This window comes from Monosiga brevicollis, genomic scaffold, assembly GCF_000002865.3.
Source record: "Monosiga brevicollis MX1 MONBRscaffold_7 genomic scaffold, whole genome shotgun sequence".
Lineage (NCBI taxonomy): Eukaryota > Choanoflagellata > Craspedida > Salpingoecidae > Monosiga > Monosiga brevicollis.
The window spans coordinates 588,167-605,773 of NW_001865044.1; the positions used below are offsets into that span (position 1 = coordinate 588,167).

General features: G+C 54.0%; 5 protein-coding genes across 5 annotated transcripts; 3 read left to right on the forward strand and 2 right to left on the reverse strand.

The window, feature by feature from the left end:
• Nucleotides 1-283: 283 nt before the first annotated feature.
• On the forward strand, nt 284-6,999 carry MONBRDRAFT_7402 (uncharacterized protein; the record flags this gene model as incomplete). Its single annotated transcript, XM_001744823.1, has 10 exons — nt 284-459; nt 1,016-1,113; nt 1,312-1,448; nt 1,563-1,694; nt 3,948-4,258; nt 4,383-4,532; nt 4,612-4,820; nt 5,965-6,120; nt 6,435-6,565; nt 6,649-6,999. The coding sequence occupies 10 exons, from the start codon at nt 284-286 to the stop codon at nt 6,997-6,999; spliced, it is 1,851 nt and encodes a 616-aa protein (XP_001744875.1).
• Nucleotides 7,000-7,482: 483 nt separating this feature from the next.
• Nucleotides 7,483-9,732, reverse strand: MONBRDRAFT_24578 (uncharacterized protein; the record flags this gene model as incomplete). The annotated part of the gene is made up of 2 exons (XM_001744996.1): nt 7,483-7,631; nt 7,764-9,732. 2 exons carry the CDS (start codon nt 9,730-9,732, stop codon nt 7,483-7,485), a joined length of 2,118 nt encoding a protein of 705 aa, XP_001745048.1.
• A 529-nt stretch (nt 9,733-10,261) lies between these two features.
• MONBRDRAFT_32012 (uncharacterized protein) lies at nt 10,262-12,799 on the forward strand (the record flags this gene model as incomplete). The annotated part of the gene is made up of 12 exons (XM_001744824.1): nt 10,262-10,281; nt 10,320-10,482; nt 10,581-10,652; nt 10,756-10,803; nt 11,106-11,144; nt 11,280-11,343; nt 11,436-11,612; nt 11,714-11,811; nt 11,902-12,018; nt 12,108-12,164; nt 12,247-12,437; nt 12,571-12,799. 12 exons carry the CDS (start codon nt 10,262-10,264, stop codon nt 12,674-12,676), a joined length of 1,152 nt encoding a protein of 383 aa, XP_001744876.1. The 3' UTR covers nt 12,677-12,799.
• A 336-nt stretch (nt 12,800-13,135) lies between these two features.
• MONBRDRAFT_35100 (uncharacterized protein) lies at nt 13,136-13,820 on the forward strand. The gene is made up of 2 exons (XM_001744825.1): nt 13,136-13,291; nt 13,410-13,820. Exons 1-2 carry the CDS (start codon nt 13,160-13,162, stop codon nt 13,545-13,547), a joined length of 270 nt encoding a protein of 89 aa, XP_001744877.1. The 5' UTR covers nt 13,136-13,159; the 3' UTR covers nt 13,548-13,820.
• Nucleotides 13,821-13,923: 103 nt separating this feature from the next.
• MONBRDRAFT_20656 (uncharacterized protein) lies at nt 13,924-17,159 on the reverse strand. Its single transcript, XM_001744997.1, has 3 exons — nt 17,148-17,159; nt 16,243-16,377; nt 13,924-16,060 (listed from the first exon to the last, which is right to left on the reverse strand). Exons 2-3 carry the CDS (start codon nt 16,358-16,360, stop codon nt 14,352-14,354), a joined length of 1,827 nt encoding a protein of 608 aa, XP_001745049.1. The 5' UTR covers nt 16,361-16,377; nt 17,148-17,159; the 3' UTR covers nt 13,924-14,351.
• Between the last annotated feature and the right edge of the window lie 448 nt (nt 17,160-17,607).

Here is a 17,607-nt window from a genome sequence, read left to right on the forward strand (position 1 = left end):
TGTGTGTGTGTGCGTGTGTGTGTGTGTGTATGTAACGGTCGGTAGTTGTCAGACGTTTCTTCATCTTTTGCTGCTCGTTTCATCTGTGTGTGTGTGTGTTTCGCGTCTGGTCTGGTATGGGCTGCGCTCTTCTGGCCCGCACTTTGCGCTCGTGCTTGCTCCCTTCGGGCGGATTGGGGGGCGGGGAATGGGTTTGATGTTTGAGTTTTGCTTTTGATTTGATCTTGGCCTCGGTCGTGCATCAAGCCTTTGGTTCGGTTGGTCTCAAAATCGTGCATCAATCATGGAGCCATCACCCAAGCGGACGCGGCTGGAGCCGGACCTGAACGGGCATGAGCCTCCACAGCCACTGTATCAAACGGCCTACCTGGACGCTGCTCCGACGATCGGCATTGGATTCTATCATGTTACCTGCGTCAACCTAGCCGCAGCCCCACAGCAACTTGAACTGAAACTAAGGTGAGAAGCTGCCCACAACACCGCGCTGCCTCAATGCGAAAGAAATTGTTGCCCATCGGTATGCATGTGATGTGCCGCAGCTTCCTGGCTGAGGCCGTGAGTGCGGGACGTGTCATGGTTCAATCACCCGAGCAAGAGCAATACCTCGCATCAGCTCAGGCTCTCTGTAACCATCGTAACAACGTTTACGGTAACAACCAGCCGTCGTCACTCCGTCTCTTGCGTTGCGTATGGAAAAGCAATTCTAGGGACGGCCTGGCTAACTGAGCTTCCTGTGATCAGGACAATCACTCCTCCGTGTTGCGGTGCGCGAGCGAGTTGCTGAGGATCAGCTGGCACCTTTTCATCCCGCCACGCGCGAATTGCAACCGGAGGGGCGCCTCACAGTGGTGCTTTTGGTTCACATCCAACCGCGCATTTTCGATATCCATACCGACTTTGACCTTTGGTATTCGCCTATATTTTATTGCTAAGGCACCCGTCTCGACAGTCCTGACACCTCGACGTGCTGGATCACCATCGCTCACTCGAAAACCAATGACATCTTTCCTTTCAGGTTTGTGCTCAGTCATCTCAATGCACGTGGCTACGTGCGCCGATGTCCACCGGTGCCCCTGAGCATCGCTGCCAAGCTTCGAGATGCCAAGCGACAAGGTACAGTCGCCTGCCTCGCTCGCGTCAAGTGCTGGGGAGAGACCATTTCATTCTTTTTTGCATCCTCTGACTTGATTCACACACACACACACACACACACACACACACACACACACACACACACACACACACATATCCCGCTCTCTGTTGCACACGCGCCTTCACTGTCTTGATGCCAACTGATGTCTACGGCCCTAGGCCAGGACTGTCACATTCCAGGCGATCTGCTGGCAAGCAACGTGCCAGCCCGTGCCTTGTCCGATCCTCGTTATTGGTTCTCCATCCCGGGGGTTCTCAAGCTCGTGGAAAACTCGGGCTATCGTGCCGCCTCGCAGGTAAGCCAATCCGCTTGAAGATGGCGGATGCTGGCCCCATCTGCACTTCGAGATCATGTGAGTCAGATACCACTTGCTGGCCCGTTGACCTCCACTGTACGTGGTATTGTTTAGCCTCGCAATATCGACGTCACCTTGCACGAGTACCAGCTGCAGACCTTGGCATGGATGATTGACCAAGAAAAGGATCCCCTGGGGCTCAACGGGCGCTTTTGGGAGCAACATGTCATTTTGAGGCCCAACAAGGTTCAGGCGTGACAAGGAAATCAGCCGATTGCTCTTATCATTGGCGAAATGATGGCGTACTCCTCAACCGACCTTTTCCGTTTGTTTGTTTGTTTTTTGTTTTTTAGACGCCTTTTACTTTCTACTTTTCGCCTGTAGCCGGCGAAATGCTTGCACAGCCTCCACCCTTGACGACAGGAGGTTTTGTGTACGTCTTTCGCTCTGACTGGACCTTTGTGGGGTGTTACCCATTGCCGCATTTGTGCCTTGTCACACACACTCCCTCTCTCTTACATGCCATTGTACATTGTATCCGCTGCTGCCCATAGATGCGAGGAGATGGGTATGGGCAAAACGCTTGAAGTCATTTCCCTTATCCTGGTACGCCCTTTCTCCTGGCCAAAGCGCCGTCTCACTCCTTGCATCTGTGCTGATATTTGGCTTCGGCGTACTCTCACACACCATGCCGATTGCCTTTGCTTCAGGAGAATCCGGCGCCGGTCTCCCTGCCACAGCGCGCCACTCTTGTGGTAAGCTCTTGCTCAAGATGATTTCGTCGCTGCTTTGAAGCTCATACACCGCTTGCCGGCCACATGTTGTCATGGATGTCTTGCCAACCATTCTAGATCGTACCCTTGACTTTGCTCTCGCAATGGCAAGAGGAAATTATGAATCATGTCAAAGGCCATGACCTACTCGTCACCACCTACCGCGGCCTCAGCGATGCAGAATGCCTGTCGCCAAGCGAGCAAGTCCATGCAGTGTGACCTCACTATTGTGCCGTGCAGCACTTGACTCATGGCCGTTTTGGGCAACCGCGGGGCTTCTGAAACAGATTTGGCTATCGCCTGCATACAAGTTCAGCGCGTGTGTTGTACACGGAGGTCGAGGTGAGGGCTGTATGTGCACTACGGCTGCATTGCCCGCCGCTGGGATAGCTCCGTCTTGTTGAACACGAATCTCATTGCCTGTGTCGCTGCACAGTTGCAATGGCCCTGCCCCGTTTTCTCTGCAACTGTTAAGCAGGCGCAAAGTGCGGAGATCCTACAGGCTTATGAGGGCGGCCGCTTCTGCAGCCATCCAGCCATGCAAGGCCGCTACGCCACAGGTCGTCACTGGCACCAGGGCACCTCGCTTTTGCTGCGTCTCGTGCACGCGTGTAAATTCATGTGCTGAGCTGACGCTGTCCTTATTTTGGTGGCTGTTTGGGCAGGCTCGCGCTTGACACTCAGGCGGCAGGGCAAAGCTTCAGCAACTGGATTTGTGTGGTATGAAGTTGTGGTAAGTGCCCTTGTCGATCATTGCCATTGCGATCATTTAGACACGGCCACTCACTGTGCGGGTGTTGGCAATCGTCAAAATCACCGTTTCAGCCCGCAACGCGACGTCTCAAGGTGCGGTGAGCATGGGCGCGGCCCTCTCTTGCACTCGTTTTCGGCACGCGCGCCCCAGCCGACTCTTGCCGAGTCTTGATTGCGCAAAAGTCACCCCTATTGTGATGATGCGAGCGTAGAAATCGCGGAATGCCACGTTTATTTTAGCGTGCGATAGCACGTTCAAGGTCGTGCCTCGACCTGCAATCTGGCATACTGTTGCTGTAACCTTGCCAGAGGTGCTCGGCACCTATGACATTGTGCTGACAAAGTGTGTTGGTTCAAAACCACGCCTGCCCATTGCTGCGCACTTGTGGCCAAAGCTGTTGTCTCGCCATTCAGCTGACGCGCATACTGCGTGTAGCTACGAAATGTTGACGACGCGCAGCGTCCTCTCTCGGGTCAAGTGGTGGCGCGTCGTTTTGGATGAGTCCCAGCGCATCCGCGGGCCTCAGGGCGTGACTAACCAAACAATCTGCAAGCTGCAGCGACAGCATAGCTGGTACGCCATCAACGTTCGTTGTATCGTGTCACGTTGCTTTGCATTCATGTTCGGCTCCGTCTGAAGTTGGCATGAAAGATTCGGTGTGATTCGTCGGAAGACGTGTACCCTATGTCACTGCTGTCCTTTGCCTCTTGACATTGCCCATGAACGTTGTGCACGCTGACGTCTTGCCGCTGTATTGGGCTGGTTGTTAGGCTGGTGTCTGGCACGCCAGCCAGCAACGTTGTGGATGACTTGCTTGGACAGCTCTTGTTCTTGCGTGTTGAGGTACGAGCTCATACACCCCGTCTTCAGTCCTCTTTCTTGTCCAGACACGGCCGTGCACGCCACTTCCTGAGCCTTGCAATGCTTCATGGCTCGCAGCTCAGTTGACTCATCCACACTGTCATTCGCTAGCCTTGGTGTCGCATCGGGCCACAAGTTCATTCCTTTTGGCAGAGTGAGGTGACCGAGCATTGGAATAACTTTGATGAAGATGTGCTGAAAACCGTTCAAACCTTGTTAGGACACATCATGATGCGCCACTCCAAATCACAAACCGTCAACGGTCGTCCCATCATTACCCTTCCACGGCGCACCGTTGTTGAGGTGCCTTTGGTTTACATGACCAGCTCAGAGGAGTACGTGTACAAGTATCTCGAGGAGCGTGTGATTCAACTCTGTCGACAGCCCCACAGTGGGCGCAATTTGCTCGTCGCCTTCAATCGGTAATATTGTCTCAGCCAAATTTGAAGCAAGCTTATCCGTGCCTAAACTCATGCTGCCCTAAGTTAATGGTTGGCTCTGACATCCCGTGCTCTTGAACACCTATGCCCTTGCATGCGCGCACAGATTGCTGCTGTTCTGTTCTCATGCAGCCAACATCAACTTGCGCCAATTTGGGATGGACTTGGGCGTGGCCAAGCAGAGCGAGCGTCGCTTTCGCCTCGTGTCTGAGCTGGCCCAGCATACCGGCCTGGACAACGTCTTGCTCAATACCTTGTGCGTCAAAGAAACTTCTGCTACTTGTGGGCTGACAAAGACAGTGCTCGTTCTCACGAGCTGGCCGTGTTGTGCTCAGATTGAACAACAACGACTGGTCACCGGCACGGGCGCTCGAGGCAGCTGGATACACACGTGAACAAGCCAGTAACATTCTTACCAGATTATCCAACGTTTATACGGAGCTATCACAAATGATGACCCCTGCCACGTTTCTGCGTACCGTGGCCCCCCACGCCACGGCATCAGCAAGCAACGCCCTTGAGATGATCGGGCATCTGCGTGATGGTACGCCAGCAAAGCAAAAGACGCGCTTGGAACCACGCGGATTTCCAACACTCCACCACATGGCTTGCTCCAATTTCCTTTTTGCGCTCTGATGCCCCGTGCCTTTGCTCTCGACATAGCCACATGTTTGGAAACAAACAACTTTGCCGATTGCAGCGTGTGCTCGACGGACCTTCTCTGCCCCATTTGCCAAGACGTGCGTCAAATTGCTGGCCATCAGTAAATTGGCTTGAACGAGCGGTCCTCACCTCGCCCCATGCTGCCTTTTAGATCGCCCAACAGCCTACTTTGACTCGCTGCTTGCACTTGTTTTGCAACGAGTGTATTTCAAAACATCTTGCTCTCGTGTCAACTCAGACCAACAAGCGTGGTGTACGTAATGATTATTTCCCTGCTGCGTGTCTGCTTGACGTTGGCCCGCTCGCCTGCACCACTGTCATCGGGTAGTGGCAGAAACCTATATTTTCTTGAGGCGTTACAGACCATGCTCGTAGGCTGCCTCAACGCCCAATGCCCCCCCGCCCCTCCTGTTTATATCACCTGCCTCTTACAGCTTCGCGGGCCATGTCCCCTCTGCAAAGCCAATGTGGCATTTGACGAGGCAATACAGCTGATAGCTGACCCAGACAAAGTTGTGACAGGTGTGCATACCGGTCGTATCGTGCAGTCGCTCCAGTTGAACATGCAAACCTGCACCTGATCACAACGCTATGCTCACGCGATAGATCCGGCGGGCGCCGCGCCATCGGCTGAAGCAACGTCCACCAGCACTCCTGATCCGGAGCGCCACTATACGAGCTTGCCAGACCCCAAGGCTGAGGCAAGTTTGATTTCTCGTCTTCATTATGTATCAGAGCTTGAGGGTGTGACCATGGGTTCGCCCGAATTCGGCGTGGACAGGGCAGGAATGCATCGGCGTTGTTTCTACGCAGTGTGCATCGGCATTGTTTCGACGCAGTGTGGACCCAAAGTCTGCATCACTCATTTGCCTCGTCGCGTCGTCTGCCGTGTGTTGTTGTTGTTGGTCTTTGGATGCATTTCGAATCCATTGGTGGCGAATGGGTTTTTTATGCACTTCAGGAGCTGCGCATGGTGATGGCACCTGGATACCAAGTATTGAGTTTTGACGTGCCTCCAATGGCAGGATCTGTCCCCGTGTCGTTGGACATCGACTTTGATGCGCCGTACCACAAGACAGCTGTGGTAGTGACCGAGCCAAGCGGGCGTATCTTGGACTCGCAAGAAGCACAATTGTGGCAGCCTGATGAAAGCTTTGTGCTCAAGCTGCGGCATCGCGCTGGTTTGTCCTCGGGACCAACTGCCAACTTGTCAATATTTTTATCTCAGACCTGAGACTGGGCGTGCTTGTCTCTCTCTCTATCTCTCTTACCTCCCGCCTTTCTCTTCTTCTCTGCTATTAGGCGGACGCCTTCGTGTGCAGATTGGCCTCGAACTGTATCCATTCATGACTACCCGACGTATCGAGCCTTTGGCCCCTGGGCTTGACCATCGACTTTTATCACACCTCGGTTCGGCTTGAACGAGTGTTCATGTGCTGTCATCGCGAGGCTAAATCAGCAGGGCAAACTCATCAGTCTACTCCTCATTCTGTAGATGTCGCACGCGCTCTTCCCGGAGCCAAAGTGACTCAAGCGGTGGCCATCATGAATAAGGTCCTTGCTCAAGATCCAAGGACGAAATTTGTCGTGTTTGCTTCGGTACGGTCGCTTGCGTTTGACCTGATGGTATGGTGTGACAAAATGCTGCAACTTTTACGCCATGCCTTGACTGTCGAGCTTCGTTTCTTGTCTTGTCTCGCATGCTTTAGCACTTGGAGACCTTTCGTCAATTCTTTTGGGAGTGCATCAGTCGGCTTGAGCCACCTTTAGAGCCTTCACAGCTTGAAGATTACTTGATAGATGGGGCCACGACCGCTGCAAATCGCAGCCATCTACTTCATGAATTCAAGACGGCTGAGGACATGCCTTTTCTTCTACTATCCACAAAAGCCAACAATGCAGGCTTGACACTCACCGTTGCAAACCACATCATCATGCTGGATGCCATCCTCTCTCCAGGCGTTGAGGCCCAGCTCATCAATCGCGTGCATCGAATCGGGCAGTCGCGACCTGTCACTATTCACAAGTACGTGGATATCAAGCCGTATATTCAAGGCTGACAGACACGCACCCATGGCTCACCTTCCTTTGCTCCTATCGCTCAGGCTCTTTCTCAAAGGTTCTGTCGAGGAGCGCCTTGTGCGCTTGCGGGCGCACACTCTGGCGGTAAGCCCCGACACTGGAAGCTTTCAGCTCGCATATTGACAGCCCTGCAATCCTCAAGGGTTTGGCTTCAAAGTTTTCACATTTGCTTATCGTCGGATGTATGAATAGCGCGATGGAGTCTTGACTGAGGAAGACCCTGGAGACTCTGCTTCCACGTCCATGCTGTCCAGTAGCGCCAACAATGATGACGGTGGCTTTTCTGTCGAGGACATTCGCCGACTCTATGGCTTTGACTAAGGGCTGTTGATGATGTGTGTGCCCTTCTTTGAGATGATCGGTGGTCTTGACACGTTCAAGCGACGTCAATTCGATGATTGTTTAATGACTTTGTACCAATGACTTTGTACCATGATTATACTTTGGGCGCACGAAACACTTCATTCAGAAATACATTGTGAGCGAAGACGCACGCACACACACACACACACACACACACACACACACACACACACACACACACACACACACACACACACACACACACACACACACACACACACACACACACACACACACACAGAGCAATCTATGGTACATCAATATACAACGACTGGACAGAACGAGATAATCGTGGCAATGCAACAGGCTCAGTAGCCACTGCGCCGGTCCAAAATCTCTTGCCAGTCGCCGTGTCCGCTGTCCGGCGCCGCGACCATACTCGACAAGCCCAGCGCTCGGCACAGCGGCGAGCACGTGTGGGTCTCCATAAACTGACGGATGCCCTCGGTGCCGCGATCAGTCCGACTCTTGCCATGCCGCTTGGACTCTGAGATGTGGTGAATCGCCGGATCGGTCAGCGTGAAGCCATCATAGGCGTTCCAGACGCCTTGCAAATCGCAAATCAACTCTTCTTTGCCAGTCACTTCGTACGAGAAATGGCTGAAAGCTTGTGGGACATCGTCGACATCACAAGTTGTGCCCTGCGGCAGTTCAACCGTCTCGTGCATATGCTTCTTGACTTCCCCAGAGTTGCTGTTCCACTTGACAAATTTGCCCTCTAGGGAAGGCTCTGCCAAGATCCAGGCGATGCCATTGTCGTAATACGGGTCCTTCACCTCGTATATGGTACATGGGGCAAAGGAAACGCGCAGGGCCGTTTCCAAGCTCCCCACCGTGGTGCGCACGCGCTCGTTGAATCGTTCCGCCATTGACTGCGCAAACGCCTGTGTCTTCGCCGCTCGCTCGTAGAATTTAATGTTCAGATATTCTTCAGTGGCGCTTTCCTTTGCAACTAACGCATAGCCTCGGGCTTGGGCCGGGTGCTTGGCGCCCCTGCTTGCCACTTCGGTACATTCAAAGGCAAAACGCTCCGCGCCTGCCTCAAAGTACTCTTTGCGCATGGCAATACCATTGGCGCCTTCTTCCATGGGCACATCCATCATTGCACGAGCAGCATGTGAGTATGTGTACTTGCGAACCAGATCGGGGCCAATGTACACGTCCCAGACACTACTATCCACAGCAGAGTCATCCAAGTTTTGGATTCGCTGGGCTGCTTTGTTTTTTCGGGCATTGGGGGTAGTTCCACCACCAGCCAGGCGGGTGCGCAAGGTGGTCATTGTTGAGGTCAGAGTTGTAAAAACGCTCGCCAAATGGTGCACATTCAGACCCAGCTTGTGAAATTTGCCCAGCGGCAGAACGGCAGCCATGTCCTGTAGCATGTGAAAGTCTTCTTTTGCTGGGCCAAACCCAACAGTGGTGAAGCTGAGTCGATGCTGCCCAAAAGTGTCACCAAGGTGGCGAATCTGGCGGAGACACTTTTCACGAACGGAGCGCTTGACTTGCGGCCGACACAAGTACTTTGCGTTGCCATATGGACATTCTGGCAGCTGGTTGCTGTAGCCCGAGTCCCAAACGCGCGTGCCATGGGTGCATGGCGTATGGACATGATCGCTGGGAGCTCCGTCGCTCAGCCAAAACACCATGATGCGTGAGTTGGAGGTCTTTTCTTCATCCAACAGTTTTTCCAGGGCTGCCAAGCCGGTCAGGTAAAAACCATGGTACATGGCAGTGTGGCTGGAGAGCTCCTCGAGCCCGACCTCCAAGCTGTGGTCAAGTGGGGCTCGTTGTAGAACAACTGAGGCCTCTTGTGCGGCAAGAATGAGGGAGACGGATACGTTCATGGAGGCTGTCGGGTCTTGGCGGGTCAACTCCATCTGTGGTTGTAAAAATTGTTTGAGCAAGGTCTTGAAAACGGCTTCAGTGCGAGATGAGAATCCAGGTACGTCGTCCCGACGCATCGATCCGCTGTCGTCGACCACAAATACGGCATGAATCTTGCGAGATGCAGGATCAGCCATGGGGGCATCGAACGGGTTCTCGTCTTTGCCATCAATGCGCCAGCTGCTGATGACTTGTCGCTCGGCGGCGTCGGTTATGTAAACCATGCCTCGATGAATGAATTTGTGACGCGTTTCGCCACTAGGGCCAGGGCGCGTTTTGTCGCGGCGCCCAAGCTTGATGGCTTCCTTCAGTGCAGCCCGAGAAACATTGTTTGGATTGCGAATCAAGTTTCCTTGCCGGCGAGATATGACGACGCTATTCAAGTTGGATGCCAAGTCTGTGATCACATCCTCCTCCTCCTCCTCCTCCAACTCGAGCAAAACGGTGTTTGTTAGTGACGACATGGCTGATCAGATCCCCAGTTCCAGATCGCAGCAAGCCAAAAAAAAAAATGAGCAGCTTTCCACCCGATATCGCAGGTATATCAACACTGCCGCCTCTCATGAGAAAACTCTTTCTCACCCGATCTTAAACTCGAAGCGCTCAAGCACAAGCGATCGCGCCCAAAGCGCTAACACAACACACAAGCGAGCGATCGCGCCAACTTCTCATAAGAACTCATCTGCTTGTATCGACTGTGTGATTTTTTTCTGACAAGATCAGGTGTGTTCAGACCAAGAGTGGAAAGTAAAATACTTTTTCATTCATTTTTTTGTGATATGCGCGAGCGATGGGTCGGCGACCGGGGTGGCCAAAGTGAGTGAGAGGGCATGTCCAGGCTGTGCTGATGGCAGCGGGTTACGGACGATTCTGAAGGCGTGGGGAATGTGGCTATTTTTGACGGCTCGCGTGGCGTTATCGTGCTTCCCAGGGTCTTGCAGCGTTTGTTGACTGCGCTGTGGAAGGCGCAGCCGCTGGTGGACTGTCAGCAGCATGATGAACTTCGCCATGCCGTCAGGCAGATCATCGAAACTGTCATCACGGTGTGTAGACTGTCCGTGCCCGCACGTAAAACGGAGCAAAGGGGTGCCCGCACACCCAGCTCAACTCTTCTGCGTTGCCCTGCTGGCCTGCAGGAGGGCGAGGCGAGAGGCACCCAGTACCATGCTCTCATGTCGGCTCTGGAAAGAGTCCAGCAGCTCTTAGTGCAAGCGGTACGCTACCTTGAGCCGTTGTGTCATGGTCCTGCCTAGACGTGTCCCACTGTGCTTGGCTGCTCTCGGCTGACCCACTGCAATGAGGCTTTACGCAGCTGACTGGCGGGGCTACCCAAGCCCGCGCGAGCATCACCGGGGACCAGGTGCTGGCAAACCTTCCTGTTTTGGTAGGTGTCGCTTTGAAGACGCAGGACAGGAGTGGCAAGTGTTGACTAGATGTCATGTTCCATTGCTCGTCTTCATCTTCCTTCTTCCTTCCGCTGTGCGCAGGTGGCTCTGTCTGAGGAGCGCTTGCAGCAATTTGGCGCCTGGTATCAGGTCAGTTCTACCCATACGCTCACACGCGCCCACAGAATACCTTGTTCGTGCTGCATAGTCTACCGCTTGATCAAACTCCCTCCCCATAAGCTCATGTTTTTCTTGATCCATTTGCCCGAAATGAATGACTGTCCTCTGCCTCAGGAAGGCCATGTACGCAACCCTACTTGCCACCCAAATGCCCCCTTCCCCCGAAGGAAAAAAAAACTGCCCATGAGCAAAGAGCCTGCCCGCCGCATTTCACCGCGCTTGCTGCTTTCTTCTTTTTCTTTTTGACCTTTGCACGATATTCATATTCATAGAGCGCCCCGGCACCCTCCACTTTTCCCAAACCCAAACGGGTAAGCGACGCTGCGGCCGCGGGCATCGTGATATCAGCACAAGATACTCGTCCTTCGTGTGCCCTCGTCGTCCTCTGGACTCGGCTTGTCTTATCCTTTCGGCTTATTTTGAAAAAAAAAAAAAAAACTTGGCAGGGCCGACCACGAAAGACGTGCGCCGAGGCTACGTCCAGCCCTCTGGGATCCCCGTCAACCCCAGGTACTTCCGAAACAAGGCTGTGAGGTCTCAAAACGTCTCGAAGCCAGCTTGCCCATCGATGTGATGCATCGCCAATTTTTTTGTTCACAAAGCGTCTGGCATCTTCGGCTACAACTTAGAGCCAACGCCCAAACGCCCAAAGTCAGTGTCGGTCATGCAGACTCCCTTCACCCTGGCGGCAAAGGGCGCTCGGGCTATTCAAAAAAAGTCTCGAGCAAAGCAAGCCGCCTCGAGTGGCGGATCGGTCACAAGCCTCCAGGACCACGAGGGTGAGTGCGCTTGGTTTAACAACAGAATAAACCTCGAGCTGTCTCACTTCACAAGGCCATCTCCCTTGACCTTTTGGATCATCGTGTGCTCCGCTACGCAGAGGAGTCGGACGTTGTTGGTTTGGCCGAGATTGACGAGGAAGCAGAGGAGGCTCAGCTCATGAAAGACTACCACGCAAACACCGTTGTCATGTACCAAGTAGGTGTTGTTGCAATGTGGTCTGGAGGTAGGCCCGGTCTGTAGTCTCATGGTGAGCGGGCAACCCCTGGCGCCCCCCGCCCTCCTTAGGATCGCCACCAATTCAAGCCAGAACTGGTTTTGGCCCTTGCTGACCCTTGTGCGCGATCCTTTGGTCTAATGGGCGTGGATGCAAGCGGCATCACTATGCTATCTTATGCCTTGGAGGTCCGAAGAACACGAACCAACTTGTGTTCGAGATTTGGTTCAGACGAGAACCGCTCACGAGGTTCCTGCCTGGCTTGGTCTGCCGATAGTGGTTTCTTCGTCACACCTTGGACATTGTGAGCAAACTTTTGCGCAAAGACTACCAGGTGTGTCATGCAAAACTCGAATTGTGGACTGCCAAGCGTCAGCCTCACCATGCTTTCCGTGCCTGGGTGGGATGTCGCGCAGTACATTGCGTCCGACGCCCACGTGGAAGTGGAACCAAGCAGCGATGCCCTGCATGGCCTGGCTCTGTGGGCCAAAGCGAGCATACACAACAAGACGACACCAAAACCACCACCTGCCTTGTTGCCCGAGCCGGTGACCAGAGAGGGCCATAACGAGGAAATTTTGCCCGCCACACGGCGCACGCAGATTGTGTATGTTCTGCTGTTGGATGGTCGCTTGCAGGACTTTTTTGTTTCTTTTTTTTTCCGGAGCGGGAGGGGGAAGGGTAGCCTGTTATGCCATCGTCAGTTGGTGCATCACTCACCTTGTCCGCGCGCTTGGCAGGGTGGCTGACATTTTAGCCGCAGCGCGGCTCAGTCGCTTGTTTCCGCGGTACGGTATGATGTGGTTGACCCAGGAGGAAGACCTCTCAGACCACACCGCTTTCTGAATCTGGATCGCCCCTGCAGCAGGCGCCGCTTAGAATTGTTGGTCCGTGCCCTGCCTGACACGAGAGACTAGTCTAGACCGATTGATCGACTGTTTGAGGAAGTTTTCTCCCTAACACCCTGCGGCTGTGCCGCGCCAGAATTAAATTTATTGCTGACAAATATGGTTTTGTCACTCTTTTCGTCTTCTCGATCACCGTTCTAAACTCTCGATATTTTACAATCATTATATCCAGAAAAATACGGACCTGACTGTTCAATATTCGCGTCGTACAACTCGGTCTCCCTTTGGGGTTGTGCCTTGCCAACCAAAACTTTTGGCCGCTAGCAACGTCCAAACAACACAACACGTTCTCTCTCTCTCTCTCTCTCTCTCTCTCTCTCTCTCTCTGTGCTGAACACCTCCATCGCGGGATTGATCATGTGTATTTTTATTTTCAGCTTCATCGGTTTCACTGACTACCTCTCCCACCGCCACCGCCATCATGACTGACCGCAAGGCCGTGATTAAGAACGTTGACATGTCCGAGGACATGCAGCAGGATTGCATTGACTGCGCCATCGCTGCCCTCGAGAAGTACAACGTGGAGAAGGATATCGCTGCCTACATCAAGAAGGTGAGTTTTGCTCAAAAAAAGAAATTTGAGGCCTGCTCCAGTTCGGCAAGCCGAGCCACAGCCCCTTGATACGGTCTTGATGCTCAATGGCTAATTTTCTTCCTTCTGTGCTCTGTAGGAGTTTGACAAGAAGTACAACCCCACCTGGCATGTGATTGTCGGCCGCAACTTTGGCTCGTATGTGACCCACGAGACCAAGGGTTTCATCTACTTCTACCTGGGCCAGGTCGCCATCCTCTGCTTCAAGTCGGGTTAATGCCCTCTCTGAAGACCTCGACTCGATAAGCGAACAGCGTCCAACTTGGACCAAAAAAACGGAAAAACAAGAATAAAATAGAACACAAAGAGAGCCAGGAACGTCGATGTGGCGCTAGCTCTGCTTGAGCCAGTCGTACCAGTGGCCGTGCCATTGATCCATCACGTTTGGGCTCCCCCAGCTCTCCCTTGCCATCCTCCGAATTGGATTTGATTAGAGGGGCCTTGTGTCACGTGTTTGTTACTCTCTCCTAGCAATCGATCTTGCAGGCTCACTCACTCGCCTCAGCGATATCAGATATCACATCATCAACAACAACACAAACGCACACACTGTAGCAAAGCCAACAAGCGCCAGGGGAGGATGACATTGTAGTCAAGTCTACAGGCATAAATTCATCAGAATCTGGGGTTGGATACCGTGATCGGCACTTGTCAACAAGCTCTCCATCATTTGGAGCGAGCACACACAGACACACACATACACACAAAGAATAGCAAGCGCAGGTGCGGGAAGCCCAACAAAACAGCCGTATGCATGCACAAGGACCAGCCTAGAGCCCTGCCCCGAACAGCAACGCAGGGAAGGACAAACCAAAACACAAAACAACAGCAAGAACGCGGGCACATCCGGCGTTGTCACCCGTCCAAATTCAAATGTGTATAGCACACAGGGTCCTCGGGACAGGCACACTCAACACCCAATCTCGGATTATAAAGCACCTGCGCGCGCACACACATACACACATGGGGCACACCGGGCGGGCCTAATCAAGTCAGAGGCGAAGAAACTGGCCAAGGCCGTTTACTTGGCCTGGTTTCCACTCTGGTAAAACTCGCTGACGACCTTCCAGCCGCTGGGGCACATGAAGCCGCTCGGGGGATCCTCACCCTCGCGGGCAAACTTGCGCATCTTGCTACCGGAGATGAAGAGGAAATCGTCCTTCTTGCTTGGGTCGAAAAAGTCCATGGCGCCCTTCTTGGTGTTGTAAGCGGCCACGCGGAAGGGGATGATTTCCAGACCCTCAAGGCCCGGCGCCAGCTGGAGGACCTCACGGCCGTGATCAGCGTGGTACAGGTTGACATCCTTGTTGACGGGGTGGGACATGCCGGCAGGATCGCGGCCAACAATGTAAAACTTGGCGCCGCAGTTCTTGCGGGCCTTGGCATGCCACTGGACCTCGGTGGGGCCAGCGTACATCATGGGGCTGGGGAAGATGGCCACAACGGTGCTCTTGGGGTCCAGGACACCCTCAGCCAGGACGCACTCGTGTTGCTTCATGCGGATTTCCAGAGGCACGTCATCGGGCTTGGTCCAGCCGCCAAGAGGATGAAGGAGAAGGACGGGGTTGCGGTAGCCCTTCTCGATCAGACGCTCACGGGTATCGGTCATGAGCAGGGCATGGCCATTGTGCACGGGGTTGCGGAGCTGGAAAGCGTAGACGGCATCGGCATTGCGCTTGGCAAACTCGGCGCGCAGCTGGCTCGGGGTGAGGCGGTACTGGTCCAGACCATCGTTCCACTTGATGGGCTCCAGCACCTCGAGCTCACCACCGACGAGCCAGTCACCGTAGGCGTCAATCATGGCAATGTAGGGGTGGCCGGCATCGTAGACACCAAACTGACGGCAGCAGCGTTCCTCCTTGCGGGCCTCGAAAAACTCGGGCTTGCGCATGATGGCGACGGCCTTGCCCTCGTACTGAAGCGTGATGGCGGGCGCATTGAACATGGCGTCCTTCTGCTCGGTGGTGGCCGGGCACACAATGGGGACCGACTGGTTCACGACAGAGCCATCAGCTTGCTTGATGGCGTTGAAGTGGAGTGTTTGCAGGAACTCGCGTTCGCGCATAAAGCCGCGAAGCGGTGCGGCCCAGCCCTCGGCCAGGACCTGAACCCACTGCATGGTGAGCTTGTCCACGTCAAGCTTGGGAAGACCCTCAGCCTCAGCCTTCTTGGCCTCGACGGCCTCGGCGGGCACAAAGAGCTCCTCGGGCACAACGTCGCTGGAGGGGATGATGCCATTCTCCTCGAGGTAGTTGAGAACGAGGCGAACGTTCTCCTTGACAGTCTCACCGTTGGCACCGGCAACGATATCCGGGTTGACCGGGGGCTCGTACACACCGTCGATGCCGGTGAAGCCCTTGATGAGGCCGGCACGAGCCTTTTGGTACAGACCCTTGGGGTCACGGGCTTCGCAGACCTGAAGGGGAGTGGCGACGTAGCACTCGATAAACTTGAGACCGCTGTTCTCGTGGAGCTCGCGGCAGCGATCACGGTCTGAGCGGAAGGGGGAGATGAAAGAGGCCAGGGCGACGATGCCACCATCAGCAAAGAGCTTGGCCACCTCGCCGACGCGACGAATGTTCTCCATGCGATCCTCGGGGCTAAAGCCGAGGTTCTTGTTCAGGCCGGTGCGCATGTTGTCACCGTCCAGACCATAGCAGGGCACGCCACGCGAGCACAGCTCAGCCTCGAGGGCAAAGCTCAGGGTGGTCTTGCCAGCGCCGCTCAGGCCTAGCACAGGACAAACAAAGGCAGGCAGGCAGGCGTGAGGAATTGAAAGGCGTAAAAAAATAAAACAGCCACTTGAAACTTGACAGTGGCACATGTCAGGTTTGGGCAAGTAAACACAACAGTGGAAAGAAAGGAAGGCAACGAGCTTGGCATGCAAAAAAAAGGTTGGAGGGGGCGCGTACCGGTGAACCAGATGGTGCAGCCGCGGAACTTGGAGTCGACACCAAGCATCTCAGCGCGCTTGGAGCGGGTGACATTGTGCTTGACAGCAGTGATGTTGGTGGCCTTCACGTCAGTCATGGTGTCGGTCGTTCCAGCTGTCAATGCATCACAGGTAGGCCATGACAAAGTGAGCTCGTGACCAATGCTTAGTTGAACAAGTAATCAAGGAAGGCGACACAGAAGCCACTGGGCTGGAGCCAGTGATCAGTTCAAGTGTGTGCACGCTTGGCTGTGTAATTCAAAAAGAAGACAAATTCGAAGGTGCGCACACGTCCTGGATCTCACGACATGGGCATCAACAAAAAAAGAAAAGAGAAAAAAAAACAGCAGACGAAGCGAACGGTCAAGGCGATGGGGATGGGGCCACTGGCCAGGAAAGGCATGATGGGTTGCATTGCCACCGACAATCTCGCTTGTGCGCACGTTGATTGATGATAAGTGTGTGGATGGAGGAGGATAGATCGGGAATGGATACCGCAAGGATCGACATGCCAAAGCGAGTCATATCCCGGGGATAACGACAACATGCAGCAGGGACAGCACGCGCCATTGCCAACATGGGAGCATGACCAAATGTATCATGTGCACGCAGTGCACTGCCACCTGAATTTTGTGGCACGAGGCACCCAATCGAGCGAATCACACCACCAACGTGTAGCCATCTCAACCCACACTGACAGGCAGTGGTCGCCACCGATCTGAACGCGCACGCGCACACAGAAGAGAGGGAGCGAGAAGAAACGAAGCCAGTGCGCCCAAGACCGAGGCAAGCCCTTCAAGCACAGAGAGAGAGAGAGAGAGAGAGAGCTAACCAGCAGGACGAGGCAGCCGCAGCTAAAGGTGTAAAGAGTGTGCACACACTTACCCCAAATCAAAGAGTGGCGAGTGGAGAGAAAAATACAACAAAAGAATCCACTTTTGAACAATGGCAGTGCGAACAAAACACAGAGAGAGAGAGAGGTTCAGTGGGTCTCAATCACGTTCACTCTGTTCTTTTGTTGTAGGGGGCGAGAAGCTTGTGGATGTGTGTGAACGTGGCAGGGCGTTGTGTTATGCGTTGTCGCTGGTCGGCCTTACACGTTGTGCGGACAGACACACAAGCTGCGTGTACGCTTCTCGTTTACGTTACGCCAATTCGTCAGTCACGTGGTAACGTCCCACGGCTTATGGAAGGAGGATCAAAAAAGGCCAAGGGGGAACAATGCAGTAATGCAGTCAGTCATGCTGTTGGAGCGGTTGCGGGGTGATCCTTTCATTCCACCCCTTGCAGCTGAGTCACTGTTGCTTTGCGACCCTCATAAAGGGGTTGTCTTTTGTTGTGTGTG